The sequence below is a fragment of the Ixodes scapularis genome, unplaced genomic scaffold (assembly GCF_016920785.2).
Source record: "Ixodes scapularis isolate PalLabHiFi unplaced genomic scaffold, ASM1692078v2 PGA_scaffold13__105_contigs__length_92229423, whole genome shotgun sequence".
NCBI lineage: Eukaryota > Metazoa > Arthropoda > Arachnida > Ixodida > Ixodidae > Ixodes > Ixodes scapularis.
In genome coordinates, this window is record NW_024609839.1 from 29,728,728 (window position 1) to 29,749,199 (window position 20,472).

The 20,472-nt window shown below is 45.4% G+C and overlaps 1 protein-coding gene across 1 annotated transcript; it reads right to left on the reverse strand.

Moving 5' to 3' along the window:
- Positions 1–19,418: 19,418 nt before the first annotated feature.
- LOC115311296 lies at positions 19,419–19,966 on the reverse strand. Its single transcript, XM_029969916.2, has one exon. The coding sequence runs from the start codon at positions 19,964–19,966 to the stop codon at positions 19,430–19,432; it is 537 nt and encodes a 178-aa protein (XP_029825776.2). The 3' UTR covers positions 19,419–19,429.
- Between the last annotated feature and the right edge of the window lie 506 nt (positions 19,967–20,472).

The following is a 20,472-nucleotide window of genomic DNA, read 5'->3' on the forward strand; positions in this document are numbered from 1 at the left end:
ATCGTAACAATCAGTCAGATAATTAAATACAATTTGTCAATTAACTTTTTAATTAGTGAAAATGAAAATATGGTTTCAATTAGAAACTTGCTGAGTCATTGAAAACCACAAAATCAACTCTTTCTGGAAGGATATAATGCAGGGGTAGCATTTTACGCATTCTGTAAAAACGCTTTATTTGGACGAGTTTCTAGGTTTCAGTTTCTTATCAGAGCTCATATGTCTGCGCCCACAGTCCTGTTCCCCAGGGGCTTAGACGCGCAACACATGTGCGCCTTGCTTCCCTCCATCCTACGAGGGAGGCGAGGGGTCGGCTTCGCACTGCGGCCACCGGGCAGCAGGACCGCAGGTGCAAAGATGCGCTCTGGTAAGAAACCGAAGTCTGGAAACGCGTCCAAATTGACCATTTTTTTAGAACGCCATAAAATGCTTCTCTTGTCTCAAATCTTCACAAAGAAAGTTGATTTAGTGTGTTTTGATGACGCTTAGCAAGTTTCTAATTGGAACCATGAATCTATTTTCACTGATTAAAAATTTCAGGAACATACTATACTTAGAGAGAGGCTGAAGCGGTTTTGTATTTGAGAAAACACTTTTAAATCTTCTTCATATGACCTCCAGAATCTCAAATATCAAAATTATTTGGTAATTTCATGAATCGAGGCTGCATAGAGTCATTTTTAAAGCGCTGTGAAAGCACTTCCCTGGAGAGCGACGTCACAAAAGCAGCTTTCGGAATCTTTGCTCACGCATCTTCAGCACCTATCAAAGCTATGCACGCACGTGCTATTTTTTAAAAGGGCAAAAAAATGTGTCCCGACTGGTGCCAATGCGAGAGAATATACCTAGAAAACTTGCGATTGGACGCGCGGCCCTTAAGCGACAAACGCTTCGCGGCCGAAAGGTCTTCTTACGATGTCACTATTGGTAGGAGGTTTTTTTTTTTGTGTTTTCTCACGTTTAGTTATATCTTTGTGGAAAACGAATGGGATATTTAGGTTTGCGGGATAAAACTACGCTAGAATGAACCTCCATCTAGTTTTCTGAAAGAAGTCTGGCACATCTCTGTAATAACCCGACTGAACATTACAAATTAGTCTTTTATACAATGCCGCCCTGGCCATGCAACTCACGTGCACAGACCGCGTAAATGTAGCTTTCATGGCTTTTTTAAAGTCTGTAAAACATACAAAAAAACATTCTCTAGAATGTCCCCCAATACGATACAATTGTATGGTTCCTTTCCCGCTTGCATTGTTCAAGAAAGACTTGTGGACATCCAGCGTTTCATTGGAATGCTGGATGTCAGCGAGTCTACATTAGTGAGTGGTTTCAAACAAACATGATGTTTGCACACCAGTAAGCTCTTATCCAAGGCTCACCAGGAGCACTAAGAGCAGAGGCAAAATGTCGTGACCTGGTAAATTTGGTTGCAGGTATTTATTTTTAGAAGAACTGCAAGCAGCAAAGCTTAACTTTGCTCAAAAGAAGATAATTAAAAATTCAATACTGAACAATGGTGTCCCTTGAGCTGTCAGACCAAACTCCCACTCTTGCCATTCAGGAGTTCCTAACTTGTGCGTAGAGGATCAGCACAACCCAGATTTGTGCTGCAAGCGCACCTGCAATATAAAAGTTGAATAAACATGAGATGAAATATGAGACGTTTAGAATACTCTGTAATGTGAAATTAGAGCACAGATCTTGAAGAGGAGTATGGGAGGGTATGCCCCTCCTCCCCCTCCCCTACTACTCTTCGGCTCCCTCCCATTTAGCGGGAAATTTCCCTGAATTTAGCGGGAAAATGTGCCCACTAAATTTAGCGGGTTAAGTTTTCCACTAAATTTAGCGCGGAAACCCCTCCCAGTTTCAGAATGAATGCAAAAATATATGGAGACTAGACCTTGTCCTCAACACAAATGACCTCAACACAAATGCAGATTTTCTGCTAAAAGTAGCGGGGAAAATGACGTCGCATGACCGTGTCATGTCATCCATAAAAAATTCAGTTTCTCAGCTAGACTTAGCGGAAATATTAACGTCACATGACCGCAACATTAATTCAATTTCCTGCACCGTTTAGTTGGGCGGTTACGCCGACAGCGACGCCGCAAAACGCGGAAACGGGCGCTAAGAGCTGCGCTAAAAAAACTAAATGCATCAGGTGAAATAAAGAGAAAATTAGAGAAGAAAAAGAAAAGAGAATCTAAGATCAGGTTCTCAGATCCTTTCTTTTGTCCGTTCTCAAATGTTTTGATTTCAAGAAATGTTTATATCTTTATTCATACCCAGAGAACCCCTCCCAGTTTCAGCATGAATGCAATAAATCAATGCAGACTAGACCTTGTAAACTATAATGCACATGAAAATGAATGTTCACCACATAGTCATGTATGAGCCGGTGGCTCAGATCTCTAAATACATTTGTATTGAGGAACATTCTTGAATAAAACTTCTAGGCTTCGAATTCGACAGTTTGTATTTCCACAAGGAACACTGTATGGCACTGATTTTTTTTTTTGTGACACATCAGAAACAGCACAGCAGTGTCATCCTTGCCAACCTAACAAGAATTTGTATTTTTTTTTTTGTTTTAGCATGGCATGTGCTATTCTAATGATTATACAGCCTCCTTTAACAAAATTTCCTTTGTAGAGATTTCTATTGGTTCTTATTTAACTCGCACGACAGATTCGGTACGTATTCGGCATCAACAGTTTTATATATTAATGTAATAGGGAAAGACAAGATGTATGGTCTTGAGTACGGCTCAACAAGCACAGATGTTGAGAAAAGTACTGAAGAAAACTCAAATGTCAAAATAAAAATAAGCTGGAATGTGGATACAATTAAGGACATGGTCATAAATACAGTAGCAGATTCAATATGAAGAATACGTGTTAGACGCACACTCAAAGAAACCTGCTGCATCTATATTCATTCAAATTATTTCGCAGAACCCAGCGCTGCAGTCTCGGGTGCGAGTTCGCTGAATGAGTCCACTGAAAATGAGTGCAGACGGAAAAAGCAGTTTGATCTGCGAAAATGAACACTACATAGGCAAGTGACATGTCATTGTTACTGTTACAGTGCCGAATGTTTCAAACTGCCAGTCGCATCATTCTGCGAGTTCCATCCATATATTACAGGGTTTGGCTCTCTCGAATGCTTGGCGAGAAAAATGATGAACTGGAAATGTCTAGCGTAGTTCTAGAAAAACTACTTCCAGAATCCTAACTCAGCATCGTAAAGAATATAAAAAGTTTCTAGAGAGAAGGTTAGTGCAGGAGTTGAATAAACTAAATACTTAGTTTTGCGAAACCATCTTGCCGTAGTAAACGTATAAAGTTCCCCTAGGTAGAGCTAGTCATTACGGATGATTGTGCCCATTGCATACCATAAAAATTTAATTTGCGACCTACAATATTTACAGTCTCAACCAACTCTGAATAAGTGGAACACTTGGCACTAAAGATTGGTCTCACCATGACTGTCTGCAAACATCCACATAATAATTTCCATAAACCTATGCATTTCAAGAAAATATTTGGAGCGAGCTGTTCAAACTGCCATAACACTTTTTAACACTAATAGAAAGCCTGTAGTGGGCCACAACTTAAGCAGTTTTTCCTTCATTATGAAGGGCAATAACAAATATGTGAACCTTAAAACTAGGCCTGCACTGAATTGCTTTCTTAAGTTGAACGTGCTACGCTCGGTTCAATATATTATCTTTGCAGAGCTGACAATGTGCAAGTTCCCATTTTTTTATATTTCACATCTCCCGGCTGCTGGGTGGGCTAGGTACATAAGATTGATGACACCAACGTAACACAATGATTATTTTAAGAATTTGCTTGGGTATAGCACTAGCGAAGCCATCTGCGGGAAGTTATTTCTGTGACTCCGTCGAACCTACACCCGTGGGCTTTAAGTTCACATGTGAATCATGTCTTCAGACGCCTTTTTGTAATTGGAACTCCATCCAACCCGAGATTTGAATGCTTTTTTGCATTTTAGGCTTAGTAGTGCTTTTGCTGTTTCACTTCAAGAATAGGTAAGAATGCTTATTTCGAGTAGCATACCTAACACTTGGTGGCATGAGGACTCCCTTGTCGTGATGCTAATCGAAAGTCACAGGCAGGGAGATACTGTGATGCTCTTGTTGCTGGGATTACCTCCCCCATGGTCCTGGCCGGACCACAGAAGAAGATTGAGTCCAAGCTTGTGGCCACTAGGATCTCCAGATCTTGAGGCAACCAAGTAGCTGGAAATAAAAACAAATCACAATCAAGTACTTGGCAGAGCTACATTAGAATGGCTAGCATATTCTTTCGTGATCAGCACATAGATCCTTTTGTTTTTATACTTTGTACTTGTACCTATTAAAAAACTGCTCCTTCACAGCCACAGTCATAGGCACACCCCAGTACAAGGCCACACAGGCCTTGAAATGATGGATACCGAATTAAGGCGAATGATCAAATGCATTCATTTAACCCTCTTTCACCCCAACCTGGGAGATTTCTGTCAAATATTCACATTTAACTCTAAAGACTATAAAAAAAAAACTACTACTGCAATGCAGAGCTGTATAGTGGGAGAGTTTAGCCAGTGGGTGTGGTGACAAAGGTGCCGGAGAGGAGGAAAGGGAGGAGAGCGCCGAAGGAGGGAGAGAGAAGGCAGCAAAAAGGAGAAGACCGCTATTTTGACGCAACGCTGTTGGCGCGGAGCACTGTTGAGGCTATGTGCCGTCTGCTACTGGCTTATTTCATTTTTGCCTTTATAAAAGTTTGCGTTTAAACATGGAGAAACTTCTTTCTTTAGGTTATTAAGCCACCGAGGAATAACACTATATTATTTTATTGCCAGAGCCTGCCAAATAAAAGCAAAGGGCAGGTGTCTGGATAGAAAGAGTTTAGTTGGCGCACCAAGAGGCTAACCAATAAAAATTGGTACCACCCTGCGCAAAATGCCTAAAAAGCGTGCATCTCTACTTGACACTAACAGCGGCACACACTATCTATTTTACTGACTAAAGGGTACTAGATCACTATTTTCAGCTAACTAGTCAAACAAGATATTCTTGCCAACTTGCTTTTTAGGAAAATTTTTAAATTTAAAAGAACTATTAAGACAACGGCTAAAAAAAAGCAATGGCAAAACCAACAATCGAATTCACCTGCTCTCCAGTAGCACGACATCTATAGAAGGCAGACCTGAAGAATGAGCAAGCAGTCTAAAAAAGAGTATGTCCCATGTATAATTTGTTTTCATGCTGCCAAGCAAGTGCTGGAAAGAGGTTTCACGACATCAACAAAATTTCTTGCAATCAGTTGAGAACAAGTTAGAGCAGTGAACTTGTCCTTGCCCATGGCATAACGTTTTAGTGTTGCCCATGGAAACTCAAATAAATTTGTAAATAAAAACAAAAAAGACTAACCTTCATAAAAAAATCTAACTTTCGCAAAGAAAAGTTATCTTGAACAAAATATGCGGGATACAGTTGTACAGCATCCATTTGTATGCTGAATTAATTTTGAGGCAAATCTGCGACAATGAAAAGAAAGCGCCCGAGTACAATTAAGGGAAAGACAGAAAGGATGCATACCTACAACAAAAAAATTTAGAACGACCACGGGCAGGAACCTCTGGTGAGGCTCTCGGAGTGACTCCCTGCAATGGGGGTGCGCAGACCAGAGAACAAGATCGGTCAGAGCTTGCAGCCATAAGGTGCTTCATACCATGAAGTTCCAGAAGTAGCTGCAATTGGAAGCAAAGTGCATTTCATTTCTCTGCAGAATGGAGAGTTTAATAGCTAGTATGCATTCATAAGGTGATACAGTCACGAATGCAGATTTCTCAATGCAGCACTATATCACCAAATTGTTAACCGTGCCGGGCAACACTAAAAACCGAGAGCATTATTCCAAACTATCTCAGTTTAAAGTTAACCACGGCAGAAGCTCCAAGCCATGTGACCTTCTAGTTGGATGCCATGGTACGTCGAGCTTACAATCATGTGTCACACTGTTTTCGCTGCAATGGCTTGTAGTGTCAAAAGTGGTCCAGCTTAAAGAGATGCAAAGTATAGACGTTTGTGAGTGGGGCCCTGACCTAGTCTTGAGCTACATTGCGAGGAAGGATGTTTCAACCGGGATGTTTGCTGCCTGTATCCACACGACCAGCTTGTGCACAGCGATTGCTCGAGCCGAGTACATATCCTCGACAGTGCCATTATTTGACAAGCAGTTTTATGAATGTTAAACATGACTGACTCACAGAGAGACTGCATCTCAACGACTAATGACTTGGGATACCCAACTGAATACTGATATATTAACTAAATGCAAAACAATTACCTGGCAGGCATTAAATTTTTCAACAGGGTGGGTCGACTCCGCATTAAGTTGAAGGAGTCCATGCGTCAGGCACGTAGCCAGGATTTTGTTTCAGAGGGGGCCCACTCATGACAAAATGCTGTATGAGGAGAAGGGGGGAGAGGAGGACACATGCAAAATGGAAGATTTCGGAGGGGGAGGGGCAAGGGGGGGCCCGGGCCCGGGCCTCATGGGCCTCCCCCTGGCTACGTGCCTGCGATGCGTAATAGGACAATACGAACAAAAATATGCCTTAGAATTCCTTTTGCACCCCCAAAATGATGTGTTTTTGAAGCTAAGGTACACAGTATTCTTGATTCAGAAAGTGCCTCAGCTGTACAAATGCATATGCAGTAAGGGCACTCGCCAAGCCTACTCTCCTCAGCTCTGTGCAGGTTAAGCCAAGTTAGAGTATAGAGGTACACGCTCACTGATAGCATGAGAAAGGCAGGGAGAAGTCTCCGTTGTTCCACCACCAGCCCGTCTGCTACCTTCGATGACGTTTCAGCGCCTCATGAGCCTGGAGCAAGCACATCTGTCCAAAGTGGGGTGAAAAGCACAAGCACGTGCTGGAGGACGCCCAGCCATTCTCTTTTTGTCATCGGCTATTCTACATATTTTAGTATGACATATTTTTAAGTGAGAAAAAGTATTGCAAATATGCAGTCCAACTTTGACCATAATACAGAAGTCTGATAAAGATAACAGTTGCCATTCACCATTTTCCAAATAAGTGCTCCCACCTATCGGAACATCTACACATGTGGTGCGTGAGTGAGTTCAGGACTGAGACGCTAGAAAATGAAGCGCTCACAAGGCTTGTCTGGCCCTTCCAACCATGCGGGTACATTCATCGCAAATCCCAGATTTTTAGACAAAATGATTTAGAATAAGCAAATCTTGTCTACGCCCGAGGTAGAACATTGAATTGTGATTCCCCCATATTGTGCCAACCATCCTTCAACCTGCGGTACCACCTGCAAATGAACTATGTTGTGCTGCGGCACGCGTCCATGCTGCCTGCTTGAGAAGAAAACCACTGCTCGTGTTGAAGACGACATCCCACAATGTACAGGCAACAATGTTTAACGAACTACAACAAAATTGATATCATTCAATAGACACAGATAGGCTTACAAAGTGTCGACACTAGGGCTGGGCAATTAATCAATGAACCTTCCGATTAATCGATTAAGTCTTTAAACGCGATCAAATATTATAACCGGTTAATCGGTGTTTTAATCGGTACTCAAAAAGAACTATGGCTCTATCCTGGACGACCTGGCCGAACTAGGGGTGATTCGTGCCCCCCCCCCCCCCCCTTCCCCAGATCCGGTCGTTCTGTCCCGAGCGGTTTTCCGTTCCCAGCCAGGTGCTATGAGCAAGGTTCAATTATCGCGCTCGCAAAGCGTCACATGTTCGAGGATATACATTACAGTTCTGCCGAGGCCAGACGAAAAAGCCGGGCCCGCTATTGATCCCCGCGCGACCGCGAAACTTCACGTGTTGAGGATCTATTACACATCCTGCCCAGGCAAGACAAACGAGCAGAAAAACAAGCGGGGAAGCTAACAACGCCATGGTTACTTGTTCCTGTATTCGGCCCGCAAAAATGGACGAGTTCACGAGTATGAAAGGCAATCGCGCTGGAAAGTTTGGGTTTAAAGTAAACTCCAGCGGGTGAAGTTTTTAACTCGAAGGAAGTTCACTGCAACATCTGCAAAACAACGTTTTCGTACAGTGGAAGCTTAAGTTCGCTTTAGTGTCACCTACGAGCGAACCACCCATGTACTCTGCTGCAGCAAGGACAAGGACCATCCGCTAAAACGCAGACAACAATCAACGCCTTCTCCATCGAGGCCCCTATCTCTGAAAAAAGAAGAAGGCATTGCCCAAGCCCTGACTTCTTGTCTTCCTGTCGGAGAATGCGGAGAAACTTCTTTTTCTTCGGAGCTGGAGCAAAAATATGCGAGTCTTTGAATCGTTGAACTATATGTAACCTCACTCTAAATGTCCTTTGCGCCGTGTAACAGGAGGAAAATAAGTCTTCAAAGGCAAGACAAATTGTTGCATTCAATTTTAATATATTATTTATAAAAATCGACGCAACCGATTAATCGATTAATTAATCGATTAAAGGGTGACGATTAATCGGGTTAAAATTTTTAATCGACGCCCAGCCCTAGTCGACACCATGATTGTTGTTGTTGGTTTTACTCCTGCATACAAACATAAGTGACTTCCTCTTTCCTCCGATGTACAGTAAAACCCCCTTATCTTCGTGGCCCCTATTTCTTCTCGAATCGGTCACAGAGGACATAATCACAGCCACTGAATTCTGCAAAATCAAAGGCCGCGAAAATTAAAGGTTTGCCAACATTAAAGAGTTTACTGTTCTTCCGTGTGTCACATAATGTTAACATTTCAAGGAGGCTGAAGGTATTGGTTTAAGGAAAAATTGACCTATGAAAAAAAAATGCCCTTCTCCAGGTTAGGCACGCGAGGTTCTTTTGCACTACCTATAAGGCGGCAAGTTTGTTTCGGCAGAGCTTTTGGTAAAACGGAGTCACAAAAGTAGCTATAATTGGCATCAACTATTTTGTGCTGCATCATAAAGCTAGAGTAGATTCCACAGTGCTTCGGCACAGCGCTGTTTGTTGCGAGAGCATATGTGGTTTATTGTTGCATCCCATTTGCATGATCTAGAAAAACTAGCGCTGACACAGTTGGAGCACTCCACAAAAAACAGCCGACTGTGGAAACATTGAGAGATGCACACATGCAAACTGTGCATTTCTTAAAAACGGATTCGAGCAAAGGTAAAAACAATATGTATACTTACGGCGGCCATACTTGCCTTTCCCAAGCATGACCACTTTTCCCTCGGTAGCACCATCCAGTAAGCACCAGCAACACGCCCATGAGACGCCGCCGACTCCTGGATTGAATTACGACCCGCCTGATGTCTTGGAAGGAGATCCGGAACACTGCTTTAGGCCAGATGTTTTATCTGGTGGGGCAGGGACTAAAAGTAAAAATAAACAAATTTATCTGAAGTGCTACATTCCTATAGCATAAACTCTAGAATAGCAGTATTTTTTTTTTTTGAGGTCAGTGATGCATTTTAATTAAACACAAATGGTTGGTTTATAACTTTATATGAGCAGCCCCTATATAACTTTATATGATGAACCAGCAGCCCCTATTTTCCTTAAGTGTAACGGAGTGTCTGACGTTACGTCCGACGGAACCCGAAATAAAAATTAAAGTTACGCCCATCGTAACTGTCAAGCATTCGAGTTGCGTCCGACGTAACCCAAAATAAAAATTAAAGTTACCGTATTTACTCGAAAATAGGTCGAACCCTATATTTATTGGATCCACCAAGAACAAAAAAAAAACAATCAAATATAGGTCGATCTTTTTTTTTTTTTTTTTTTAAGAACGGGAAATTTTGGGCAAAAGAAAGAAAAAAACCTTTATTTACATCACTCTCAGCTAAATCACGGGGCGATGCCAAAAACTTCATCACCGTCAGAACTTCTGGACATGTCATTGTCGTCCCAAGCTTCGTCAGCTGGGTAGACATCCTCGCAAATTCGCAGCAATACTTCACTGACACCGTTGTAAAATGACGACAGGAAACGAAAGAAGGTGCGAAGCGACGGAAGACAAACTACAAAGACGCAAGCAAAGCCGCCGTGTCGCCATGAGCAACACGCGAGCCGAGCCGCCTCAAACAACTAACAAAAATATATATTTTTTTTTTTTTGTGCGCGTTTGCGAGGATGGAGGGTAAAGTGCATGGCGCATCGCGTTCCTCTCCTTACCCGTTGCCCAGCAAGGGGAACGCTAGAGGCGCAATGTCGAAATCCGACGCCCGACCGGCCACCGCGGGCGCCGAGCCATTTCGGCAACCAAAAGCTTTTTGAAACAAGAAGCGGCGCGGCTCTACGGCAACGCCGGCTCGGTGACTCGATAGCTTCATGCCTGCGGTAGGGTCGCAAAATTTGGTCGCGAATGTAGGTGTCGAAATTCTTTAGTAACAATTTCCGAGAAGAAGAAAAAAAAAAGAAGAAAAAAAAAAAAAAAGAAAAGGTCGACTTATATTTGAATAAACACGGCAGTCAGCCGCGCGACGAGACACACATTATGAAAGCGATTGGTGCGAGCGACCGAGGCGATGAGCGACGTTTTCTAGAAGCCCAAGAATTGAGCGGCGCAAGCAGCGAGAGTGAGAAATCTTCGGCGCTCGGCGCCGGCACTCGTAGCTTCTCGCCGTCGCTCGTCTCGTTGATCGCTATATTGCTCACATGCCGTTCAGAAAGGCGCTCTAAGTGCTTACCATTGCATTGGGACCAGCCTCGCATCCAACCGTAACCAGTCTTGACTTTTTTTTAAAGCCGCCGAGGTAGAAGTTAACATCGTACATGCATCGTTTTCAAGCATGGCTCCTCGTTCATTGCTCGATTTATATTTTCCGTAAATGACAAACCGCAATGAAGCACAATTATTCTAGTTCAAAATTGTTACGAACACTTGGCACGCATGCTTACACTGTAGCGCACCTAACGTAATTTAAAAGTAGAACGAAAACGGGACCAGATTCGCTTACCGCTTCACGGAGACAGACGTCTTCGGATCCTAGGCCTCACGGCCGAACTGGGAAGTCGCCTGCGGTCCGGCGATCGGACGAGTCGAGCCGGCCTGACACAGGTTGACCACGCCTGGTTGAACTATGAGAGGCGCCGTCGAGTTGAGAGCCAGAGACGCAGTAGAAACGGACCGTAAAACATCTGTCCCCCAAAACGCAGAACGAGCCAGCGATGCCAAAACCGCCAAAACCACTACGTCGCCATCTCCGCGACGACCGGAAGCGTGGAAGCCGGGAAGTCAGAAAAGGCGCGACAGCGGAAGCCACTGGGCGGAAGCTTTACGTTTCGGTTTCGCTTTTCTCCGACACCGGGTTTGCGGCTGGTAGCGACGACGCGAAGGGCCACGAAAAGACGCCGAGTTGGCATGTACGAGTCACGGCCCACGATACGAGCAACGGGCCGTTTGCCGCTGTCGACCGGCGATGCGGTATCCGCGGCTTGGTGTCACGATCGGTTTGTTGCCGTGCACGCTGACTCAAAGCTCGAAGTTACGCAGTTCCGTTCCGGCACCAGCCGCACCACGTTTTCCGGTGCATCGCACGTGGAGGCCTTTCGACGCATTTAGTGACCGTAAAGATGGTGCCCGCTGTCTTCGGTGCTGTAGAAGAAGTTGCGAGACGGAAGAAGCATCGAAACCAAGGCGTTTAGGACTCCAGGCCGGGCCGCCGGTTCACTCTGAACGAGAGGCGACATGTGTGCGCACGCTTTGAGGAAGCCTCCGCGTTTCGCCGCGCCAGAACTCGCCGATCGCGACTGTACCCCGAGTCCGAGAGGCTCTTGCGCAGCCGGGAACGGCACCGAGGTAGGAGCTGCTCGTTCTGCGCTACCATGCAGTGCTCAACAGTGCTCGGGGCTCTCGGTGTCGTTCGTGCTTGCACCGATGTCTTTGTGACCGCTTCGGACACGCAAGTCGTACTTCGCAAAGGTTTGGACGGGGCCGCCCACACCGAGCAGCTCCGCTATATTCTGCTTAGTTATGATCACAATAAAAGCTTGCGTTTGTTCTCGGGAAAAAAATTGCGGGACCGCTCTCCGCGCCGCCGACGAGATTGGCCGCCTCCATGTTCTCAGCTGTTCACTCGCTCCCGCAGCGAGCGCCTTCCCATAATCCTCCCCGTTCCAAAATGCGGTCCGGTCTCCGTTTACATGGGCTCAATGAATGCGCACTCGACATCTCGATCCACCTCTGTCTAGCGACTTTAATGCGATGCGCTTTGCGCATTATGCCGTTTACATGACCGCATATGGAATGCGGCAACTAAATTCAATACGACTAAGTCGCATTCATGTAAACGCGGCTTATGTTCTTTTTCGACATGTATGGTGTATGTAACGATACCGGTGGTAAACGATGGACGTTATGTTGGAAGATGGCGGTCGTCTTTCTGCATGTATGATTTGGATATAACGGTGTTGGTGTGGTATAAGCGTTTTTTGTTGGAAAGATGGCGGTCGCCTACGTCATCGGCCGCAAAATCATACCAGCACACCGAATAATATCGGCAAGCAAACTGGCTGCCAGTATAGACAGACCCGGAGCCATAGCGGTGCCGGTATCTCCAGTTATGCAGAAAGCCGAACCAAACTAGCTGCATACATAATAACAAGAAAGTATGATGGTGTCATACCCGAACTGTACAAGCAGCAGGTTTGTTTCTTGTACGTTTTTCCAATAGGGCACTCAAGCCTGAAACGTGTGCCTAAGAGCTGCGCTCTAAAAAATTCAACAAATAATTGCAGTCTTTAACTGCTTTGTTAATAGATGCATAATGCAAAAATGTAATGGTCCTCCAGTATTAAACTGAAACATACTAGGTTACTGCCACTTCCCTAGCGGAGTTGAGAACGAACGATGCTGCCACGAGGACTAAAAGGGTTTGAGCCCACTCGGACCGGGTTCTTTTAGAGCCCAGCTCTTAGGCGCCCGTTCCCGGCTGAGCGGCGTTGGCGTAACCACACAGTGTATTATGGGAAACGTCACATGATGCACCGCGCCGAAACGTCACGTGACTTCATCGAAACGTCGCGTGACGACGCGCATTTTGCCCGTGAAAGGAGGAGGAGGAGGAGGAGAAGAAGGTATGGATGAGGAGGAGGAACATACCCTCCCCTCGATACCCTCCCTTCCTCCTCCTCAAAAGCTGCACTCTAAACCTGCGTTAGAGGAAGGGGGTTATGGAAGGATTTGTGTACTTTCAGTAAATGGTGCTTGGAAGTATTCCGTGACACCCATTACCTATGAACCCCAAGTTTGACCTGGGTAACCGTCTCCAAGATTTACTTGTGCTGCTACAAAACTCTGCTTTTGTGGCTCCTGAGCTGCCCCAAAGTGTAACTTTTGCTGCTCTAAAGGAGCATCATTGTTGCTCCCACACCATCAACAAAAAGATGAAGCTCGCTTCCACCCCTGGAAATAGCATCATCCATTTCCCACCGGGTTGGGATGCTCGAAGCTTTGAGATATTCATGCGCTCGTTAAGACCTCAATTCTAGAAGATGACAGCATTATTGCGCCCTTTCATTTGCAGGCCTACATTCACAGCAGCAGCGGAGGCCAGCTGATCGTCGAGACCTACATCGTGATTGCCCTCAGTATCCTTTTTCCCGCATCTTGCGTTGTCTATTGACAAGGTGGTACCAACCTTTTGGCCGCTTTAAAAGAAGCCAGAAGAAAAGTCACCCTCAGCTGAAGTCGCTAACAGGAGAAGAAGGGCTCCAGTTGTCCCGCCTCCGGTGCAAGCTTCCTACCTTGGACAATGCTTCGACGTCTCGTGAGCCACAAGCTTGCACGCTCGGTTAAATTAGGACGAAAGGCAACGTACGCAGGCTGGGAGTCCGTGAGAGATGTTCCGTCATTCTTATTCTGTCGGTGGCTGTCGCTAGACTCCCTTTCACTTTGGTCACGAGCGTAGCAGAGGCTGCGAGAGTGAGCTCCGGGCCTTCAACATCCCTCACCAAGCATGTGCGCTCGTATCATGTGAGATCGGGGCAATGTGCTTGCGCTTGTGACATTGGCTTCGCTTGGAACTATAGCTGAAACGTTTGTCAGAGGCGTCTGGTAAAAAGTGTGGGTTTACCCTGTAAGACTATTCCCTGCAAAAATGTGCAGGCTTGAACCTTTCCCTGCATGACTGATACGGTAATTTCAATCGAAGCAAGTTCATGATTGACTTTGTCGACTATTCGCTGCACTCAGGAGACGCATACATTTTTTTTACTCTGCGTTATGTACAAAAGAATTAATTTGGATAAAGAAGCCTCCGAACTCCCAGAAATTGTTTTTTTTTTTTTTTGTGAAAAAATAAATTTTATTTTTCTGGATATCATGTTTTAAATTTCGGGAATTTGTATAAAACCTATGCAGTTAAGAAAAACACTATAAAAGTACGTTGTCTTACCACACAATATTGAAAGACGCCATTTGGAGTCCAACTAAGAGCTCGAAAAAAAAAATACTTTATATGATTTTTTTTTTACAGCGGAGCTGTTACGGCCTAGTTTCTCCAGGATTGTGTCCCCCGCATAGAAATGAAGACACCGAACTCTGGACACCTACCGCCATCTATGAGCGACGGCGGCAAGCCACGTATCTGGTTGCCGCCGTCGCTCACAGATTGCGGCAGCTTTTCCACTCTGGCTTGCCAACTTCCGGCCGGCCATTACTTTACATTGTACAGCTCCGCTGGTCTTCCTTCTTGACCAGAGTAGAAAGGGTGAGTTTTTTTTAGTCAACTGGCATTTAGGTGTTAACTGCAATATTCTTTTACTTCGTTCTCTTAAGACTAATAATGAAATTGCTTCTGTTATATTTTCAATACGTCGTATTGTTGAGTTCTAACTAAATATAAAAATCTCCAGTTTATGCACAAACGGTCATATCGAGAACCATAAGAAAAGGTTGTATTTTTGGCCCACAATGTGTGAAGACACAAAAGCGATAGCTGCACGGTCGCGCAATGCGGGTGAGATGGTGCTGTCACGTACCTTACCTGGGTAAGCGCGATGGAAGCTTCTAAAACGATCTAACATTACGCGCAGCAACTGGATACTGCCAAAGTGGGATTTCGCATAATGCGAGGGACGTTTAAAAACAAGTTTTCTAGCAGACAACATGGAAGACTCCTTTCTTAGCACCGTAACTGGCGGGATGGTCGACAAGAAAACACATTTACCTGGCCTCGTGCCAAAAGTGGAGAGGGGTTTTTGCGTAGCGGTGACGACTGAAGGCAAGGTCGAAACCTCTGCAAAGTGTTGCCCGTAAAGCAATGTGGGGTTATTGCTCTGAATATGGCCGTTTCTGCGTAAGCTGGAGATTTTGTTGTTTAATTAAAATGCAATGAAATGAGACTTTCAAACTTTAATACTAGCAATTCAATTATTAATCATGGAGAACAAAGAGGGATATATTTGATCTGACACTGAAATTCAGGTTGACAGAAAAGCAAATAAGTCTCATAAAGTCTCTTCTTTAATGTAGCATAGGGCATATTAGGTAATTAGGCACCCACCTAAATTTATGTGGTAAGCAACTGTTTTTTAAGAATGTTTTTCTTAACTTCACAGGGTTTATGCAAATTCCAGAAATTTAGAGCATGATATCAGCAAAAATACTTTTTTTTTACAAAACAAAAAAATATATTTTTGGAGTTCAGATTTTTTTTTATCCAAATTAATTGTTTCGTACATAGCTCACAGTTTAAAAAATTGCTGCGTTTTCTCTGGCATTGAATAATACTGTTGTCGTTGTGCCACGAGGGCGTGCCATATCCCTTGATGGACTTCACTCCAGACGTTGCTGTCGTCTTCGGCATGATTCTCATGAACGACGCCGCCAAGTCGAAGGGTGACCCGAAGAAGCGCAAAAGTGGGTATTTCGGGGTCTTGAGGGCTCCTAAACTTTTCACTCTTGAGGAATGCCCATCTCTCTCGACTACTAACCGACAAAGTCTTCCTGGTCACAGTATTGGTGCAGTAAGGGGGATGCTGGTCTTTAACTGTTGGTTGTTTACTTTTCGATCATTGTGCTGAAATTTAGTATACTGATGCATTTCTGAGTGGTGATTTCAAATGTGCAACTTGTTTTCAGGTAGCTTTCTAGATCCTGAGTTATCAATAATTTTTGTAATTTTAATTTGGTCCTCTTTACGGGTAGTTACCGTAAATCTTCAGAATTTATTAGAAAGCTTTATAAGATAGCATTCCCCAAAACGTGCTTTGTGCGGTGATACTATTTTTGTTGCTTTAAATGTCATACAATAATTTTAATTAATTAGTCTCAAAAAGACATAGCCTCCCATTTTGTGCAACTTGTTTGCAAATCTTTTTTACCATTGTAATATCATTAAATTAGGCTTAAATACCATCACTGCACAAAGCATGTCTTGGGGAATGCATTCTATGAAAACTTGTGATATATTCTGAAGAATTTTATGCAAACGATCCGTAAGGAGGACTTAATTAAATTTACAAATTGATTGATAACTCAGGATCTAGTAAAGCTATCTGAAAACTAATTGCCTATTTCGAATCACCTCTGAGAAATGCATTAGTATACTAAATTTGAACACAATAAATGAAGAACAAAAAGTTAAAGACCAGCATCCCCTCTAAAGCAGTGCAGAAGCTTGCAGACTTCATAAACAATAATGCCCACGCCAGGAATAGTTTATTGCGTGGTCACGCATGAGTAGACGGCTCGGGTCCTCTAAATTAATGCTTAATTTGGAAGGACACTTCAACTAGGAGCAGGGTTTTTTGAGGAAACATAAAACATCAAGATGCCCCTAGGGTATTCCAAAGAACCCCTGGGCACCTGAAAACCCAGTTGGGAAACAGTCGGTCGTTTTAAAAGCTTGAACTTCCCGGATCTTGTCAAAACGTGCGAATGTTGCGATCGAGCGACCCACCTGAAGTTCTTTTATGCTGTTCCTCCAAATTTTAAAATTTAAACAGAATGTGTACGCCGTAGAAAAGGGCCAAGCAGAAACTGCGGAAGGCGTGCACCGAGACGGTGGCGCCACGGTGCGGCTGCTAGCAGAAGGCTTTTGCGTAGACCAGGGCCGCACCGGCATGGATAGCCTGCGCAGCAGCAAACTTTTCTAATCTATGTCAGCTTGCCTAAGAACATCGACATACAAACGTTCAAGGCCACAGTTGGCGCTAACTTTTTATGCAAGGCCTGGAAATTGAGACTACAAATTTCCTCCATGCGACGTCGAAAAGCGCCGCTATCATCTCGATCTCAGGTACGTCTATTCGATCCGCCAGCGAGCAAAGAGCAATCAGTTAATAAGAGGAACAAAAGATACTTCTCCTGCTGATTCTTTTCAATTACTGGCAGTGGTAAATATCGTCCCATAGTGATTTCTTGAGTGTCATACACACAAGTCTCTTCAGGCATTTTCCAGCACAGATTGCAGCTTACAATGGCAAGGCAGACTATTAAACCCTAGCTTCATGTAACTCGTGCTGGTCACATGACAGAAAACACGTCCAGAGCAATGATGGTCGGGGGTACAGTTTTGAGCGTCAAGGTGCCAAACCTTCGCTCCAGAGAAAGATTGAGGAAAAGGCACCAAACCACGCTGTGAACGTCGTTGGACAGCGAAGCCGTGGTATCACCTGCAACGATTGCCCACTGCACTATAGGCCCTTTTTATGACAAACGCTACCAGGTGGTGTTCAGTCTTTGCCGTCCCAGAGAACTTCCGGTTTATGAAAATAATGATTCACGCGTTGCCATTGTAAGGAGGCTACCTAACACTACTGCTTGAAATGTAGATGAGACGTTTAACCACCAATTCTCCAGGTGAATGCCAGAAGGACGAAGGAGTGTGATATCTGTAAAAATGTTTGGAGTATTCTTGTAAACCAACTTGCCTCCTCCAAGATGCAATATTGTACAACCAAAGGCCCTCGTTAAATCTCCAACTTTGTTGTCCGTCTAGCATTTATGCTTCCTAGCACTAGTGACATAAGAAAGCTCAACAGGCTTGCAAAGACAATGCGACCGGAAGTCGCTTGGTATGCAAGTGGCAGTTCATGTTTGTAAACAGCAAAAGGGTCTATGCCAGGGGTGGCCATGCTGGCCCGGACAAAGAGCCGCAAACAAAAGCACTAAACTTCCAGGAGCCACCTGAAAGAGAAAAGGCAGAAACGAGAAAAAAAAGGGGGGGGGGGGGAGGGGCGCAAGTTGTAAACTTTTTTTAGATTAATAACTGAAACCTGAACTACTTTAGATCTATCCGAGTCAAAAGCAGTCCGACTGTACGTATGGTAGCAGTAGCACAAGACCGAACCGCTCCGCTGCCAGCTGAGCACAGCTGGCAGCGAGCTCGCGCCGCTGCCAGCTGTGCTCAGCTGGCAGCGGTAGGAACGGCCTTTTATCGTTTATCGGCTCCGGCCAACTGCAGTTTATTTGTTACGAAAGTGTGCGGTACGGTACGAGGAACCAGCCGATACCAACATCGCGCAAGTGGTATGTGAATTTTCGCCTCTTTTGGGACTTCGAAAATTCGAGGCGAGCAAGCGTTGCTAGGCCTTAGGCTTAGCGCACGAGTACGGCCACCGGGGCGATCGCCCCCGGTGTTAGGCCTACCCGACGAGTACGAATAAGATGGCGTCGCCACCGACGATGGAGGTGTGCGAAAGCCCGGCAACCAAAGGCCTGCAGGCAACGATAGTCGGCAACGATGAAGGGAAGATGTACGTTCAAGTAGGAGGCCGCGACGCGACACTCGGCGAGTCGAGCGGATGGACCACGACGAGTAGAAGAATGCGCAAGGCCAAGGAGCTGCAAGGTGAGAGACCATCTTTAACCGCGGAATGGCAGTCGAGACCCAAGGAGAGAGTTAACTTTGTCAAGCGAGTTACCGAGAATATCAAGAAAGCAGCCCGTATGCCGGCGGCTATCCCCAGAGACGACCATAAGATCGTAATTAGGCCCAAAGGCGGCCTGAACGTAGCTCGAATCGAGACGCCGGTCGTCACGGACGCCATTGTGGCGGCCGCGGGGACGGCGAAAGAATACCAGGGCGAAGACATGGTGTGCATCAATGCGGCGCAGAACATCTTAGTCGTGAGCACGCCGAGCGAGCAGAGAGCCGAAATTTACACTAAGATCAGGACCGTCGAATTCGGCAACATGGAATTTGAGGTTTCCGCCTACCGAACCGCGCCCGAAGGGACGGCGAAGGGAATCATCAGAGGTATCGCAATTGACGACTCGCCCGAAGACATAAATGAGGCGGTCGTGACAAAGTATAACCCAACGGCGCTAGAGGCGCACAGGATTGGAAATTCTACAGCGGTCATCGTCCTCTTTTAAGGACAGAGAGTGCCCCGGTACGTAATATACCGAGCGGCACTGCTCAAGTGCGGGCTTTACAGGAAACATCATGAAGTGTGTAGATGTTGCGGAAAAGTCGGACACCGCATCGACGTATGTCCAACCCCGGAGACCAGAGTATGCTTCGCGTGCGGGGAGGCCAACCCCGACGCGGACCACGAGAAGGCATGCAAGCCAAGTTGCAAGCTATGTGGAGGACCGCATCCGACGGCAGATAGAATTTGCAAGAACAAGTTCAAGGTCCCCTTCGTCGTCACGAAAAGACAATGGGAGCGCCGAGAGGAACGCGAACAGCAACAGCTCCAGAAGACAAGACCACCAATGACGTCACCGGACTTTCCACAGCTGCCGAGCAGGGAGAAAAGCGAGTGCAGCGAAAGGCAACGGCGCACCGACAGCCGCGAAAGACACAAGAGCCAGCAAAAACACCTGCCGCCGTCGCAGCAGGAAGACGGGAAGCTTAAGTGGTTGGCTGCAGTTAAGGGAAGCAAGTCGAAAGAAACGCCCCGCAGCAAGCAGCAGCCACCATGCCAACACCATAACACCGGAGAACCGCCCTTGACAAGGCGAGAAATGTACGACATGATCAACGAAAACAACGAAAGGCTACTACAGAAGATGGAAGAGAAGATGGACGCAAGGATCCACAAACTACTAGAAGCAATAAGGGCGAGTCAAGCGCCACTGTCACTGCCGACCCCGCAACAGGAGCAAGAGGTGGAGCAGATACCCCGCTCTCCTCGAAAAAGAAAACCCCAGCAAAGCCACCTAAGAGGAAGGAGGAACCAGCCATCGCCGAAGAGGAGGCTACCAAAAGCAGCATCGAAAGCGACGAGGAACAGCCAAAGGAGCCCAGCAACAAAAAGAGGATTATCGAGAATACCAAAGAGAGAAAGCTCATGGCCAGGCTCGACCGCATGGACAAAGAGCGGGAACAAATTGCACATTCGATGAAGGAAAAATTCAACAAGGTAGAGATGACGCTGGGAGAAATACAAAGCGGAATGCAACAACTACAAATGCAGATGCAAACGTTCCTGCAGAGTATGGAAGCCAAGATGCAGACATTCGTGCAGAACGCCCAAACCCA

Bases quoted from the DNA above. Each gene is read 5' to 3' on its own strand.
- LOC115311296 (XM_029969916.2), bottom strand. From the start codon at position 19,966: ATGTCGTACATTTCTCGCCTTGTCAAGGGCGGTTCTCCGGTGTTATGG.